General features: G+C 42.8%; 1 protein-coding gene across 11 annotated transcripts in view; it reads right to left on the reverse strand.

The window, feature by feature from the left end:
• Positions 1 to 17,394, reverse strand: part of ST3GAL6 (ST3 beta-galactoside alpha-2,3-sialyltransferase 6) — an 84,999-nt gene that overhangs the window by 30,572 nt on the left and 37,033 nt on the right. For 2 of the 11 annotated variants that reach the window (XM_056497497.1, XM_056497515.1), the window contains one exon: positions 10,861 to 11,839. In XM_056497497.1, coding sequence (XP_056353472.1) covers positions 10,861 to 10,912 — 52 coding nt within the window. In that variant the 5' untranslated portion in view covers positions 10,913 to 11,839. Of the gene's footprint in view, positions 1 to 5,280; positions 5,441 to 9,264; positions 9,405 to 10,447; positions 10,610 to 10,860; positions 13,135 to 17,394 lie in introns of those variants that run through there. The other 9 variants (XM_056497505.1, XM_056497489.1, XM_056497546.1 and 6 more) reach the window with 9 other exon arrangements.

Below are 17,394 nucleotides of genomic sequence, written 5' to 3' on the forward strand. Positions count from 1 at the left end.
TATTTTTTAATGTTCCAAGATGGCTTAGGACTCATTCCAATAATAGACACACAGTTAAACACTGCTAACTCAAGCTTCAAAGTCAGCCCTGGATAGATCCAAATCCAACTTGCAGCTTTGAGAGGCAAGAGAATAGTAACTACTGGATTTTCACCTCACTGGTGCTTTTTAAGTGTCACAAATTTCCAGATATCTTGCCTATAATTACGGTCCAATGAGATCAAGTCCGTAGCATCATCTTCTTGCCTGTTTTTGTGCAGATGAGGGAGGACAAGAAGCAGACAATTTATACAAAGGCACACATAAGTTGGGAACAGACATTTCCACATGCTTTCCCTGTCGTGACCCTCTACAGCCCTCCCAACAACACACTTTACTTCTTTTCCCTCCTTCTTCCTCCCATGTACTTGGAAAACAGACAAGCGGTTTCTGTTACGGCCAGCAGCCAGAAATGCAGTGCAGTACATAAACAATTATTTGGGGTTTGGTCAGAAGATAACCTGTGCATGCAAAGTCAAACACAAGTATGAGCTGAGCACAGATGGCTCTGCTTCCTCAACTCCCAAAGCTCTAGCCAAACAGTTCTAACTGTATCTTTAAAAAAAAAAAATATTAAACACCCCCACACAAAGTCAGTAATGCAACCTTAGAGCCAGACCTTTTCCTAGCCCTCTTACATTCTCCTGGATTAACCTTTAAAGCTTTAGCCAGCCTAAGCTAGGTTGCTATTTATATATTACACATCATAGGTATCTGTACAATAAATGAAAAAAAGAAACAGAGTACTCTAAATCCATGCAGCTCTTCTGCAGGCTGTGGTGACAACACTGCTCCTTCCCAGTCTATTTCCCCTTTTCCTTCTGCTCTTTTTCCAGAAGGGACTGAAATATGAACAAGCCATGGAACATGTTCTGGGGACCAGAGTTCAGGCTATTTTCTTTTCATACTTTGACACACCCAACTGAAAGGTTTCAGTCAACCTGAGCTGCTCTTCCTGCAAGAAATCAGGATTTTGAGTTGTTTCGCTTCTTCACCTCCTTTGAAAAAAAGCCAAGACCACAGAAATACTACACAATGATTGAAAAAAGAGAAAATTATTAACAGAAATATATGCAACCCAGTATTAAATCAATTACTCATTCATACCACTGTTCTTTGTCCACAAGTGCTTGCAGAGCCAGAGGATTAAGGTCAAACCAGCAATCCTTCTTAGGTTTCCCAGAGAGAAGAAAAATGGAAAAAAGTGGAAGCAGAAATGGACGGAAAAAGGCAAATTAGTCAGGTTTCAAAACAGTTCAGTTACAAACCCTATCCGGCTCAACATTTTTCCTCAGGAACTATGATCAATCTAAACAAATAAAGGTCCAACCAGAAAATTTGAGCTGTATTTATTATATGGGCACATTCACTACAGCATTAAGTTCACCTTAAAACAAGACACGCTTTGTCTTCTAACAATGCCTAGGATATTCAAAACATCCTGGCTGATTTGGAGCTAGTGATTTAACCTCAGCTCTCACTAAAATGGCTTGAATTATAAAACTAAATCTACCAGTCAGTTAGGGGGAAACAAAGAACAAACATCAACACCAGGTTAAAATAAATCCCCCCAAAAAAACCCAAGAAAACTAAATACACAAAAAAAAAACCACAACACCAAAGCCTGCTCGCAACAAAATCAGGCTCTCAAGGGCATGGGGAAAAACATGATGGGGTTTTTGTTGCCTTTTTTTCCCCTCCCAATGGATAACAGAGGGCTGATTTACTAGCCTCACTACCAGCACCTGAGGAATTAAATGCTCCCCCATCTACACTGACAATAAATCCCAAGTAGATCAGACTACTTTCTCACTTCACTGTAACAGCATCAATCCTGATCCATCCTGATGTCACAATCTGTCCCTAAATAGAAACAGGTGCTTTTTGTGTGACTAGTTTTCACAGTAACATTTGTAAACCCCAGTCATGACAAATTTCAAATGCACTAGGACTGCCATCATCACATGGCACAGCTTTTTACAGCATTTTTTATTGTCAATATTTCACCCTATTTTAAAAAGGAACAAGTTATATAAAGCAGGTTTGGGTGGATTAAGAGGCTCAGAAAATAGGTGTAAACATGCACCTAGCCAGCATACAAAACTGAACCATTAAATTTTCATTTAAATAAGATGCCAAACATGTCTGTAGGCAGAGCCTCAAATTCTGTTTCTTCATTTTTGCTGTGTTGCTTTCTGTCCTACCTCAACTGTCAAAGAAAAAACAAAAACAAAAAACCCTACCACCACCACCCCAAAAAACTCCCCTAAAACAAAAAAAAAAAAAATTCCCTAAATCTCCAGCTGTTTGTGATGCAATTTACCCCACTAGCAAATTCTTCAAGTCAATCTTCTGCAAGGCATCTGTGCAGATGAGCGCTCTGGGAGTCTCAGAAATGCAGCAAAAAAAGTGGAAAGTGTAAAGCTAAATTAATTCAGGGAGGGAGGAAAATGGAGATAAGTGGTAGCACTCACCCCACACTACCACAAAATCTTGGAAGCTTCTCACAGCAGGGATCCTGCCAGCTCAGAGAAATCTGCAGGACACCAGCAGTTTGAGCAGCTTCTCTGATAATGCTAATGCCTTACATTTCCCAGTGCTCTCAGTGAACGCATTAACTTTGCCTTTGGATCATGAAAATCAGAACACAAAACTTCAGAGCTAACTACTATCAGAAAACTCACCCCAAACTGACAGTGCCAAACTGGAAAAACTTGAATATGGTAAACATTAAGACTATTTTCATAAGCCTTCTTTATACACAGCTTTGTTTTCTTAACACTGAAGCTCAAATACATTATTTACAATAACAACAAAAGCACCCGTAAAGAAAAGCTCTAATGAGCCACTTCATAATCATGGAAATGCTCAGTGGACATAAAATCTTTTAGAACTCACAAAAAACTGTTGTACCATTTGCATCAGAGCCTGTATCTGATCCCCTAAAGGCTTTTACTGCTTTGTTTTGTTTCCTAAATGTGAAAGGAAAAACTACCACATAGAATATCCAAACACTGCATATCCTGAGGACTGAGAGCTGCAAGATACACAGCACTGTAGAAAAATGTAGGCCTGTAGAACATTTAACACTGTGTAAAGTCCTGGCATCTTTTCTGAATGGGAAAGTTTGCCAGTGAGTCTACATCCATAAAATCTGCAAAAATAATATATATACATATATATAAAGGTAGTGAGCTACTCAAGTGGAACACAGATGAAGATATATCTAAGTTCAACATTTAGAGTATCATTCACTGTGTTTCCTTAAACAAAACTGAAATCAAATTCATAACAAAAACAAAGAACAAATGAGCAGGCTAAACAATGTAAACCCAGAACTCGAATTCTTCACAGGCTGTTAGTTGCTGTAACAGAATTCAGCTCCTTGCAGAAAAGTTTGCACATGTTCATTTATGTACTTCTGAATACTCAGAGCAATAAAATGATACTACAACAGCCTGTATTGCAGTGTACATTTTTAGTGGGGATCCATCTTACAGTGCAGCTCAGCCCTGAATGATGCACTTCAGTTTTTTACCTATGCAAAAGGAAAGCTAATTATATCTGATGCTAATCTCCAATTGCCATCTGTCTGGGAGGAAGGCTGCCTGCATCAGTCACTACAGCATGCTGGGAAAGCTTATATGCTTTTCTCAGTGCTACACAGAGACACTCATTTACAAGACTTTCAGACCTCAGTCTTCACAGAAGGTTTCCTCCCCAAAACTGATGTATTGCTTCCTTTTGCTTTTTGTTTTTTTTTTTTTTTTTTTTTTTTTTTTTTAATTAATTGAAAAGGACAGTCATACCTAAAACTTACGGAAGTCAAAGGCGCCTGTCACCCCACCCACACATCCTCCTTACCAGTCTCACAGCCAGCCCCCCTCCTGCTGGGGGCAGCCAAAATGCCTAGAAGTCCAGATAAGAGCAAGAAGTCAGAAGGCCAGGCAAGCAGGAAACTGAGGGCAGGCTGAAGACACGCAGCTTGGTCTCTGCTAGGCCAGTGGCTTCACTTCTCCTGCATATCACAGCTCCCTTTGCCAGTTTGTTTTGCTCCTTTACAACCCAAATCTGGTTTGTTGTAGGTGAAACAGAGCGTCTGGATTTGCTGTTCAATTCTGTTTCACAAGTCCTTAAATGCTACAACAAAATGGAGCTTCTTCAGGACCACAGTATCTTTAACAGATTAACTAATCCTCCCCTACCTGATCTTTTCTGAGCACTGGACATGCTCAGGGCTGCATGAGAGTATCTCCTCTAATGACAAGAGAGTAAGAGTGAGGAGACAGAGCTCACTTCCCTGTGAGACCACAGCAGGGCAATGCATTTCATGGCACAGATCTGCTCTCCCATAACCAAACTGGCCCATGCTGCACCAGTGAGAAAACGAAGTCCTGTATTTCCTTTAGCATAAAACTTGAAAGTCCTCTAGAGCAATACACACTACAGCTGCTGTGTTGCCTACTGACATCTTTTCTTGCTACTCTGACCACGCCAAATGCAGCTCAGCCTCCAGCTCCACCACATCCTATCAGATTGCTATACATGCCACAGACAACACAGAACTCCGTTAGAGCACGAAATGCCATATAGTAAAAGGCTTTTTGTTCTGTTTTATCACATGTGTTCTCAGCATGAAATGAGATTTATGCAACTATACCCTGTTTGTGCACATGCATGCCCTTTCTTTCCTTCCCTACAGAACTTCTGAAACCCTTAGCTAATGCAATGCAAAGGATTAGGAACTTAATGTGTTGGAGACCTCCTCAAGTTTTACAGAAATAAACACCCAACTGCGTACAACAAAGAAACCCTACAAATTAATTTTTCATTAAACATCAGAAAGTACATGCAACAAAAGGACATCAAAAATACAGTTTCATTTTATCTTGTCACACAACTGTGTGGTAGAAGTATCAGAAGAGCTTCTAGCCACTGAGAGGAAAAAAGTGCTTGGATTTTGAAATGCCTTGTACAAACATGTAAGTGTCAAAACTTCCCAAAAGAGTTGTATGAAGTTCAACACAATTTAGATACCCTTTCAACCACTTAACAGGTAGTGTTAGCTGACTTCAGTCACCTAGCTTCAAAAGTCACTTCGACACTAACGAGTATTTATTTTAAGTACTGTTCTCTGTGAAAATTTAAGAATGAGACACTCTATTTCACTTTACATTTCTTTCTGCAAAGCTCTGAACAACATTTTCTATTTATGTTACAAATCTTTAATACAGAACCTACCTTAGCTGCAAGATAAGCCTTCTAAGAACCTATGTCCCAAGCTGAAAACAAATTATAGAGTACCATCAGCACAGAAGAATGAAAATAACTGTTCCATTCAAATTGTTTCAAAGAAAATGAAGTAACTAATTCCTTAGCATGCACTGCAAGAAAAAGCAGTACTCTTGAGAAACTGTATTAATGGTATGTACACTAACCAGCATTTTAATCACCTGGCTACTCAAAACCCAGTTTACACACCTGGCCTCTGCTCCACAGCATAAGGCGAGCAATGAAAGCACAAGAAACACTCTGCTGTGTCAGACCAGTGTCTATCTAGACCAGTTCTGTCTCTGGCAGTGACAGCAGATGACAGCAGATTATTTAGGGACAGCATTTCATGGCCATTTTGTATTTCATTCCCCTTGTCCACCCATACCCACACACACCTACTTTCTGAGAATGGAAAATTAAAACTGCCATTAAAACTGGGAGGAGGTGAAGGACGGGCTTACAGAGCTTTGAGACAAGTGACACCCTGCCTTATTAAATACATTTCAGCAAGGAAAGCTAGCCATAGTTTTAACAGTCTCCTGCAGAGGAAAACAAAACAAAAAACAAAACAAAAAAAAATCAAAAAAAAAACCCCAAAAAAAAAACAAAAAAAAAAAAAAAAAAAAAAAAAAAAAAAAAAAACCAAAAAACCAAAAAACCAAAAAACAAAACAAAAAAAAAAAATTCAGACCCAGGCTTTTCCCAGATATAAAATGAGAAGGCAATAACTTGTCCATACTAGGGGCATGATCAAGACTAGCTACCACATGCTAGCAAATCTTGTGCATGTTCAGCAATCTAGACAAATCCTAACTTGTTCCCATGCTTCATCAAGTGGGTTTAATATTATGGCTCCACTTAATCTTGTGCAAATGTTGTGTTCAAACAAACCTTACAGTCTATCTCCCATCTACACCACTAACCTCCTCCTGGTCTCAGTCCCACACATCAACTTCAGACTACCTGCAGCACTGCAGAGATAGAGATGATGTTTGCAGGGTGCTCAGATGTGACACTAGGGGATGATACGAGACTGACAGGTTCCGTAACTTCAAAGAACCAGAAAATACCTGTTTTAACCAGCAAATGATGAACAAGGTTTCATTCACCAACAGCTCCTGGGCAGCAAACATATTCCTGTCTCTTAACTGCAGTGAAAAAAACCCACAGGTTCTTGCCTTGCACTGTGCTTGGATGTCCCTGTTCCAATACAGGTCATTTGCCCCAAACACACCATCCTGTAGGGCAAAAAACTGTCAGCGCAATCCATCATCAAAAATTACCACCCCAGGAGGGAGCTATGTTAACCTACAACTGCATGAGGAAAACAAGAAAAAAAAAATTATGGCAAAAACATAGTTTCAAGTTATTTCTTATTCTGAGAAAGGGACTTCTTCCCTCATCCCACATGTGATGCAATTTGTATCTTATACACACATACACATTCCACACTGACTATCAAATGGCCAGATTTCCTCTGCCCACCTCTGCAAAAGCTTTGGATAAGCTCATGCCCCTTACACCATTCTCATTTCACTGCTAGCCTCAGGACTCCATAAAGCAGGGGAAACAAGCAGTGTCTGGATATAACTGCAATGCAAATGTCAGTCTGCAGATCCAGTCTAACAAAGAACTTTCCTGAGCTCTGAAGCAGATCCTTATTTTAGTGTTTCTGATCTGCACTCACAACAAGGGCTAAAATTATTCTTTCAAAAGTGAATTGAAGATTCTATGGAAATCTAAGACTACTAACCACACACCTCACAAATAAAACTTCCTAGTGGCCCAAAAAGAAGCTCAGGAAATGGATACTTGCACTGTAAATCAACAGATATTCAGAGATTCAGTGATTAAGACAGACTGTCATTTCACTCCTGCCTGCTCTTAAAACCAGTTCCTAGATTACTCCATTCTGGCCTTCCTAACAGAAAGGAAGATCAACTGGCTCTGTAGGTTTTCCAGCCTTCCTGTCTCAGTCAGGGGAAGTGAAGGGTGTTCAATTTTTTTACCTTGTCTTCCTGGTTCTTCATTTATACTAGAATGCAAAAAAAAATCCTGGCACACCATATTCCAGGTTTTACTGCTGCTGTTAGCATTGGGAGTAGATAACTGAGCAGTTCTACACAAGGTTGGGTATTATCCAGAGATATTCACAATTTGTTCACACTGTGATAATACACAGGGTCTTCCTCACAGGATACCAGGGCCTCATTTTTGCCTTCGAGACCAAAGAGTGACCAAGCATCTTGGAAGGCTGAAGAGGGAATCCACCTAACCAAAATTAAGTTTAAAACTACAGGCTATTTTAGAATGATAGGTACAGAAGTACTGGAGCAGAGTATTTTACCACATTCTTTACCAGATTCTTACCAACCCATTTTTCAAAAGGTGGTAACACTGCATGCTACCCACAGATTCTCTGGCTCTGCTTCACAGCCCACATTAGCTAATACTGCCCATCATTTTTCAACCTTTCTGTACAAATACCACTACTGGTGTCAGCGACTAATACATTAAATTGCAAAGTGAGAGCTGTTGAAAGGCGACTTACAAAGAAAACAAGGACATGCACATCCTGCTCTCCTCTAGACCTCAATATACATCAAATCAAGAAAAGATCAGGTTTTAGGCTCTTCTGGAAGGAAGACAAAACTTAACTTTTAGGAAACTCACACAGCAAATACTATGTATGAGTAGCTTTATTTTCATTTCCCTTGAAACGTGAAGAGTGTGAATGAGTACACAAGCAACCATATGCAACACAGCAAAAGTAGAAGAAAGTGGAATAAACGGGAGGTTCGGGGAGGGTTGTTCTGCAACAAAGCTTCTGGTATTTTGAGTAAATAAACAGTAGAAAACAGACCCTGAAAAAGGAAGAAATTCTGTACATTCGATTACACCATAAATTAGTTATTCAGTTATTATTATATAGCTTACCTGTAAGTCTAGAGAAACTGATGAATGAATTGTTCAAATGAATGACAAATTACATGTCATAAACTTGAAAAACTAAACTCTTCCTCAACACACAGTGCACACTTCAACTGATTTAATTGAAACAGTGCAAACATCTGCAGGGAAAGCTGACTGTAAAAAAGGGTATTTCAAGAAATCCCGAGCCCATTCCTAAAATGCATTTAATCAGGGAGCTAAGGCAGAACACCTCACACACAAAGCAAAACCAACCTTTTAATGCTTGTAAGTAAAATAACCTTAATGTTAACTTACAAAAAGACAAACAAACAAAGATCCTGTGCTACAACTCAAGCTATACTGTGAAGAACAAGTAAAAACAAAAAACAAAAACAAAAAAAAAAAACAAAAACAAACAAACAAACAAAAAAAAAAAAAAAAAAAAAAAAAAAAAGCCAAAACTAAGAGCCTTTACTCCCTTTTAATGTCTAGACATCCTCATGGAGATTCATGGTGCTCTCGCAATTTTTATCTTCAAATTACTTGATTGCATCCTCTTCCTGGCCAACACCCAGGAGCGCACGAAGCAACACACAAAAAAACAACAAATCACCTAAAGAAGGTTTACGTTAACTTTTCCAAACCTGTCTTGGGAAGACAAACCAAACTTTTACCAAGAGACACTAATCACAGCATGCTCAGAAACCAGTGAAGAGAACAAGCCTGAAATAAAAGTGCTAATAACACAAATAAGTTATCCTAACAGCTTTTATCCAAAAATGAACACCTAAGGAAAAAAATAACCATCAAAAACCTTCTAAAGCTGCCTCTGCTTATAAGCCATCAGGCTTGAGAAGAAGAAGCATCTCAAGCACTTCCCACTGCAAAGGAGATCTGCCACCACATCACCCAGTGTATTTCCCTCTTCAGTTAGGCAATTCCCCTGAGTAATTGCTAAAGCCATTATTTAGCAGCAGACATAGTACTTACCAACAGAACCTTGATCTAGCCAAAACACTAGCTCACCTATTTCCCCACCTGTATGTAACTCAGGAGTCAGATACCGATGATCTTCCTGTCAGCTCGCAGATTTTAGTGTCTCAACTGAACTCTCTGCAGCTGCTCCCATAGGCATATCCCAACTGGCAACTGCTTCCAGAGAGAATTTTTCCTCCTACCTGCAAACAGGGAGGGGATAAGGACACTGGGCAACTCATGACGCTCAGGGGATGATTCATACATCCCACAAGCAGGAGAAGACTGTTAAAAGTCAATATGACCTTCAGGGAGACCTGAGACTCAGACAACTTTGACTCTGCTGCCTTTAAAGCCTAACTTAATGGAGTGCTTCAGTTCAGCAGAGAGAGATGAGCTAAAGGAGCAGGTACTGCATCAGATTGGGGAAAAAAACGTAAGCAGATTTAAGTGGAATAAAACCCAGAGCTACAGCTGGTGAAGTCTTACAAACAAAATGAGAACTAATTTAGTTCAGAAATATCACTTCTGAGATCTAGTCAGAAAAACATACTGCATGTTGATGGGTAGGAAACTCTGCTCCATGCACTTTTTTTTTTTCTTCAACACCTTCCTGAATTTAGTTCTTTCAGTTTAGCAGTGACCAGTCTAGTACCATGGCACTCTCCACAACAAATGTTTCATATATATAACATTTATCTCTAACATTTTCCTATTTTTTATCTGAAACATATTCACACAGTTTAGCTGAATTACCAGGTTAAAATAAGTAATCTTATCCCATCACAAAATTCATTCTTTTCTTAACAGGCCTGCAGTCACACTATGCGAGAATAGCCTGAAGAAAGAAAAACTGTAGAAAACTGGATAGAAAGTTTCAGGCGGGTAACAACACAACAGGCACAAATCTCAACAGACGAGCCACTCGTCTCCCTGAAAATTCTGAGAAAGGACAGGAGGACTGATTTCACCACTTGCTCTAATACCAACACCACCTCCGCTGCCAAATAATAATCCAAACAGTCGAAAAAAACCAAAAAACAAACCAGAAACAAAACCCAAAAAACAAACATTAAACTTCCAGTGCTTGTCTCTTTCCTAAAATGCAAATAATGGATTTGCATAGCTTAAAGCAAAGTCTGCCCACAAAGCCATTGTTCCATCCCCAAGGCCTTCGGCATTTCCAAACAGCAGTTCCCTTTCGGTACCCTCGCTAGGAGCAATCCTTTATCCGAACCTGCCTGACCGGCAGCCATGGCAGAACGCTGGGATTATCCGACCCAAGCAATTCAGCAGAAGCAACGAATCTCTCCTCTAATTTTACTTACGTGCCGCCGTCAGCTCCGCCCGGACGCTCCCCCTGCGCGGGGCTGTCCTGCCCGCACGAGCCCGCCGTGCCCAGCCCTGCCCACCCCCGAGCACGGGGCCCGCAGCCTCTTCTCCCGTATCTCCCCACCCCTTCCCGCGCTCCCCTCCCGCGGCGCGCCCTCCCGCCGCGACTCAGCGCCCGCGGGGGGCCCCGGGGCGGCTCCGCCCGCCGCCCGGCCTGCGAGCCGCGCTGCTCCGCGAGGCTACCCCGCCCCGCGCCCACCACAAGCAGCCGGGAAATTCGGGCGGCCCCTTCTCTCTCTCAAGGTTCCCCTTCCCGGAGCCAACTACCTGTGTGCGGAGGTGCCCGGCTGCCCGCCGCGGGCAACACCCGGCCCCGCATAGAGAGCTGGGCAGCGCCTCAGCCCGGCCTCTCCCCCGGCCCCCGGCCGCCGCCTGCGGCATCAGGCGCATCCAAGCGCCGCCGGGAAAGCGGGGGGCGGCGGCACTTCGGATTCTGTCGGGCTCATCCCCACCGAGAACCGGCTCCCGGCCACACCGCCGCGTTGCGATTTTTTTTTTTTTTTTTCCTCGTGAAGTTCCCAGGAATCTCTGGGAAAGGTCTGGGACGTCTCATCTCCCCAGCTCTCCAAACCGATTAAAATTGTGTTCTCTTCAAAGGAGGCTTGTAGAGGCAGGCTCCAATCCCTCTGGAAATTCAGTTTAATTCTTTGAATGCTTTCACCGAGGAACGCTAATGTATTGAAATAACCAGCTCTACCTTTGAATATGCGGTAATTTACATTGAGTAACAATGCTGCTGGCAGCTGCTGCCATCAGCATTCACCTGAAGGAAATTTTCGAATTGGAAGCACGCATACAAACTCTACGTGAGGTTGCAGCCAGAAGCTTTCCCATGTGAAATGACGCAAGAAGATCAGGGCTGGACGAGACCTCCGAGATCCGCCGTGTCCAGCCGTGGACGGTCTCCCGACAGCCGTCCCATGTCCCGCGGCAGAGACACCGGCAAACTCGGCAGCAAGCACGCCCGGCGCACCAGTCATGGGATCAGGCACCCTCCGCAAGATCCACTCAGCCTGCGCAAGGCTTTACATACCTATACTTGATAAAGCACGGGCGTTCACTTACCAGTTGCTAACAAAGCAGCTTATTTAATCTTTAAATCATCCCAGAGAAGAGGACGGAACTCGTCGCTTCTGCTTAGGGCCGCCCAGGCTGTTGCTGCAGCCTCTGGCAGGTCCAGCCCGTTTCCCGCATGGTGGTGCTTACGACAGGATTCAAGAGGAGGGCTTGTTCAGCTGAACCCCATCTGCAACAGAAAACGTAGGAAGAAGCACGTTGTGTATTGAGACAGAAATGCTGCTTAGCTCGAGCTTGCTGCAATCCCTCCTCCATTTATAGCAAAGCCCACCAGCGGAGGAGACGCTCACGTGGAGAGAGCTAAAGGGGCGCTCTGTCCTCGCCGCCGCACAGTGTGTCTTTTCTGACCGACTTCCCTGCGGAGCCGCAGACGCTATGCTTCCCCCTTCTCCTCCCCCCTCGGGCCGGCGGCAGGAGCCTTTCCCCCGCCCCGACAGCCCGAGAGGGGGTGGGAGACCCGCAACGCGGGGGGCGCGAACCGCCTCCAGCCATCACCGGCTAATTAAAAACCAATCGTCGCCGTGTATGTGTGTGTGTCGAGGGGGGTTGGGATCCTGCAGAGGCAGCATTCTCCCTCCACAATTACCATTGCCCCCTGCCAGGAAACCCCAGGGGAAGAATACCCCCTGAGGAGCTGCTGGCAGGAGCAAAATGAAGCCCCGCCCGACGCAGGCGGGAGTCACTGAGCTCCTGGAAAATCTCTCCGTACCTCAGCACCCAACCTATATGGGGTTGGACCTTGCTATTTCAATCGAAAGTTATTAAATAATTCTGCCTCTGATAAAGAGAATGAAAAAATAAGTTTGTTTGGAATCCTGTGCGGCATCAATGCTGTATTTTTCCCAGAGGAGTTTATCTGGCTAGAAGAAATCTGAGGGGATGTTAATAATTTAGTTGTCTTCTCCTGTTTCTGTCCTTACCATTTTGACTGCTTCCAATCTGAAAATTTTCTATTTTAAGCTTCAGTGACCTCACAGTATGTTTTTAGCATTGTATCAGAAGGAGATGCTTCCTTGATTGGAAAAGCAGCTCTTGCTTTTGATGGCTGTCATTGGGAATGACCAGAGGTGGATTCTATTCTCAGCAGCAGTTTTCTACAGCCTGTGTGTACACGTAATAAAAGCAACAGATTGAAAGCTGGGAAATTTTGTCTATTCTTCAGGGACTATTCCAGCCTGTCGAGATGACTTTCAGTGTGTTCTGGGCTGGGAACCAAAGTTCAGTCCTCTGTAATTTGTCTTCCCTTGAGCTGAAAATACCTTAGTACTTTTTCCCCTCTCCCAGAAGGTTCCTCAGGTCTTCACCCTTCACATCCTGCCCTTTCCAAAACCAAGCTTCTTCCAAATATATAGCTAAATTATGTCTCTTATAAAGTAACTTTATTTAACTGTGCTATATCTTTTTCCCATCAGCTATCAGCTCTTCAGTACTTACCCTTCAATTCACCTAGGTATCATAGGCACACAACCAATTAAAAAAAAAAACCCATTAAAGTTGCACAGCAAAGGAGTCGGAATTAGGATATGTTAGAAGACTGATTCTGTGACTTCATGTCAGTCCCCCTGCTCATATGTTTCAGGGCATTCTTAAATTATGTAGTCCAGCATTATTTTGTTCTGGCCTTGCTTTATTTTGCAATACAGGATGGACTTTCAGGATGTGTCAGATTTTTGCAGAACGAGATGTTGGGACAATTCACCACAGAAGAGTGTAGGAAACCTTGAGGAAATGGATGCTATTCCTGCCTCTGTTCCAGACAGGATGTGTGTGCTGCAGCTGCATCTTTTGTGCATGAGTTCATGAGCATGAGCTTATTCCACACTGGCTAAGGTGGGTAGTGGTACCAGTCCAGCAGGGATCTCTGGGCAGGCTGAAGGCCACAGGAGGAAGAACATGAACGTGCTGTGGGCAGGACTGAGCCACAGCTTTGAGGACAGCTCAAGTTACTGGTGCACCTCTGAAGTGAGCCAGACACATGCAATGTTCATTCCTGTGGTGGTGCCATGTAGAGACTTAGAAGTCATTTGATTTTACAGCTGACTCCAAGTTAAGTGTTTGTCAATTTTCTGAGAGTCTTGCATGAGGCATCTAACTAGGAAGAGCTGGGTTGTTCACAATTGCAGCCCAAAGTTTTATTTCCTTCCATTAAAGGCAGTGTGTGTATGAAAAGAACAAAGTACAAAGAATTCAATCCACAATAGCTGAATACACCTTTATCTAGAGTAAACTGCACTGTATTGGTCATATACTGTAATAATCTAACTTACAGTAATGTTATTTTCTTTTGGTTTCTTCTGGCAATTGTAGCTGTCCCACACCAGCAACAGAATGAAAGCTGGTGTTTATTGTCATCTAAATATGTTGAGCTAAATTTAAGGATTCAAATGGCAATTTGAAAAATTCATATAGTTCAAAAAAAGTTTAGCTCCTTGTTGTTTTCCAAATAATCTGTACTAGCAAGAAGTTAGTAACTAATCTGCAACATAGTTAATTTTTGGGTACAAAGTACAAGGAAAATATAAGGAATCGTAGGATATAGTCTATTGCAAACAAATTGTTTGACAACAATGAGAATCTTTCAAAATTATTTTAAAATGGATGACTATCAGGAAGTCAAATGAATGCTCCTGCAAGCAAATACAATGCATGTGACCAAAAAGTCAACAGATTTGCTCTTTCCGTTAAAAATCAATGTTCCTGAGATACAAACCTCTCCCCAAACCAAACATAAAACCCCATAAATGTTTAAATGTAGAGCAATAACTAAAATAAACCTGAATAAAATGCAGTCATATTATAGTTCCAGGAGAAACCATGTACCTCCTGAGCCATTACTAAACTAAGAAAATGTTGCCCCTATCCCAGCTTGCAAAATCAGAGAAAAATGAAGAGGAAAATTACAGGAAATGGAAGGGAAAACTCTTAAACATGGAAAATCAAAACCAGAGAGAAGAAAGAATAAAGAGAATGAAAAGCTGCAGCATCATAAAAGTGATTTCCCCATCAATCCAGTAAGAAAGATGATTAATCAAGCTGCGTGCAGGCAATGCATCATATGTATCATATACTTCTGGTCTTAGAACTAAAATGCAATAGACCTGTCAACCTTCATAATTACTTTGGGAGATTTATGCATCTATAGAAATACAGACTGTTGCAACATCCTTGTGGGTCCCTTCCAACTCAGAATATTCTGTGAACCTAGGATCCCTTCTCCACCCATCTTCTAGCTTTACTGCCTACCATCACAGTGCTAACCTTTATGTCACACCATGAGAACTGCCCTGAGTCCCATACATGCCTAAATCTCTGCTACTGAGCTCCAAAACCTGTCTCAGCAGAACTCTGTTTTGTGCAGGTTCTCTCAGTTCGCTTGCCTAGGTGCTTGGGGCTGCCCCCAGGTGCTCTTCACCACACTTAGAGTTCCAGTTGGAGCTAGCACCAGTCCTTACATAGCTTTAGTCATCAATCTGTGGCTGCATGATATTTCTTCCAGAGGCTCTTTGCCAGAAGACAACTTGCTGATGCCTGTCCCATGAGCTTGAAAAAATCTGGTTAGTGGTTGTAGCACATCTCATCAGAACCCAGAGTGTTTGTCATGAGCTCACATCATGCAATCCCCACCTGGTTTGAGGTCACTTTTTCAAGACCTTGTCAAACAAAGAACTACATTAGGCTGTGACAGCTTTCTCAGTCCCCAGGCCTGCCTTTTCTGGGAATTGCAGAATGTTTTCTCCTGCCCTGGGGTGTGCACTGCTCCTCTACTCAATCTGGGAGACAGGACACCAGCAAACAAAACATGATTGCAGGAAATGTCATGGAGGTAACCCAGGTAGGCAGAGACAGCTTCCCTTTATTTTCACTCCAGTAAAATGCAGTCTGGGGCGGTGAGCACATTAGGAAGTGCTATTTGCCAACCAAAGTGAAGCCTGTAATGCATGTGTTTATACGTGAGCATCTACAAACCCATAAAGAAATACATTATCTAATAGGCACTAGGCGTTCTTGTGCTTCATTAGGCATATGCAGAGGAAGAAATAGGTCAAATTTGGTACACCCACTTGAAGAGCATTGCAAACAAAACAGTGGAAAGAAAAAGAGAAAAGGGTTTGAAAAATTACAGAAAATATGTCCTGAGCAGCTTATGGTTTTCACCAGGTCGAAAGCAACATTAAACCTCAGGTTTCACCCTGCCAATTGTTCTCTTGTTTCCATTTAATTACAGTGTCATATGAAACTTAAGTTCTCCACTTGTTCCTTCACCCTCCCAATGTCAGTGTACTGAGTGACTCCACCTCTATTTGTGTCCATAGGTAACCCAAACTGAAGCTTCATGGCACTGAAAGCAGCAAAGCAGGCAAGAGCTGCTGCTTCCTCCCCTGGCAGGAGACAAACCTCTCAAGATCCAGTTCTCCTACCAATCTTCCTGGGACACGGCAGTCTCCCCCCTGTAGCCTGCAGGCATGCAGTGGACTGCTGTTCCCAGAGAACGTCAGCTGTGGCATCTGGCACAAGGGAAACATGGGAAAAGGAGAGAGGTGGAGGGGTGCTTGGGAGAGAGAACCAGCTGAGGGGGGTGGCAGGGCAGTGGGAGACTCTCTTACTTGCAGTCTGCTGCTACGTCATAATTCCAGTGCCAAATGCAGGAGGGCACTGAGCTCAGAGAGAACAGTCCTTGATCCTGTGGCTCTGGGTCCCTACCCACTTGGCCTGTGTGCTCAGATGACTGACATAAGCTGCTTCTGGAAGATGAAATCCTTGCCCTTTTATGATAGCTCTGTCAGTCCTACAGTACCATGCCAGGACCCACTCTCCTTGTCTCCTTTCCAAGGAGAGGCTGGCATGTAAGATGACTTTGCCATTTAAAGCACAGCTTAATGCCCAGTTTCTTTCTCTCTGCATTTATGAAAAAGACTTACGCTGTTTTTCCTGCTGGCTCCCCATACCATAGCCTCTGATTCTTAGGGGTCTTCAGACCCCCAAGTTTTTGCCCTGTGTCCTGCTGGCTTCATCTATACAGCCAAGTCATTATTGCAAGTGCTCAGGCAGCTACTGCAGCTCTCAGATATATAACCTTTCCACTTCAAACTTTTCGCCCACTTCTTCAGCCAGTGTTAACTGGCCTGGATTTCTTTACTGGTTTGCTGCCAAAGATCTGGGAACAGGTGCAAAGTTTTTCTGGCAGGTACTCTTCAGACTGGTCTTTACTTGAAAATATGATGTAGCAAGTCAGTAAACAAAACAGGGCTATAAAAGAATACAAACAACTATGATCAGATTTCAGGGAGAGGAAGAGTGAGAAGTTAGGTGAGCCTCTGTAAGTCAGAAATGTTATGACAGACTGCTAGAAGCCTTGTCATACGTGAACAGCATGCTAATTTCAATGAGACACAGACGCGTGCTGAGAAGAAGAGTGCTTTGCATGTTTCTTATTTTTAAGATTTCAGGTTGCACTCAAAGTCTTGGATGTAGGCAAAACATGGGAAAATGGGAAATGCATTTCTTTCCACAACTGACTTACGTGTTTATAACTCCTGCCAGGTCATGCCCATGGTTAGTGAGCAAATGGTCACTTGTCACAGGTTGGAAGAATCAGTAGGAACTCCCAAGAAACTGGGCTGGTGGCACAGGAGAAAGAATCCTCCCATCATGGCAGTCCAAGCTGAAGAGAGCAATCCTGTGGCAGAAAAGGCTGGCTTAATCTCTCTAAGTCAGGAGAACAAT

Source organism: Oenanthe melanoleuca, chromosome 1, assembly GCF_029582105.1.
Source record: "Oenanthe melanoleuca isolate GR-GAL-2019-014 chromosome 1, OMel1.0, whole genome shotgun sequence".
In the NCBI taxonomy this organism is placed as follows: domain Eukaryota; kingdom Metazoa; phylum Chordata; class Aves; order Passeriformes; family Muscicapidae; genus Oenanthe; species Oenanthe melanoleuca.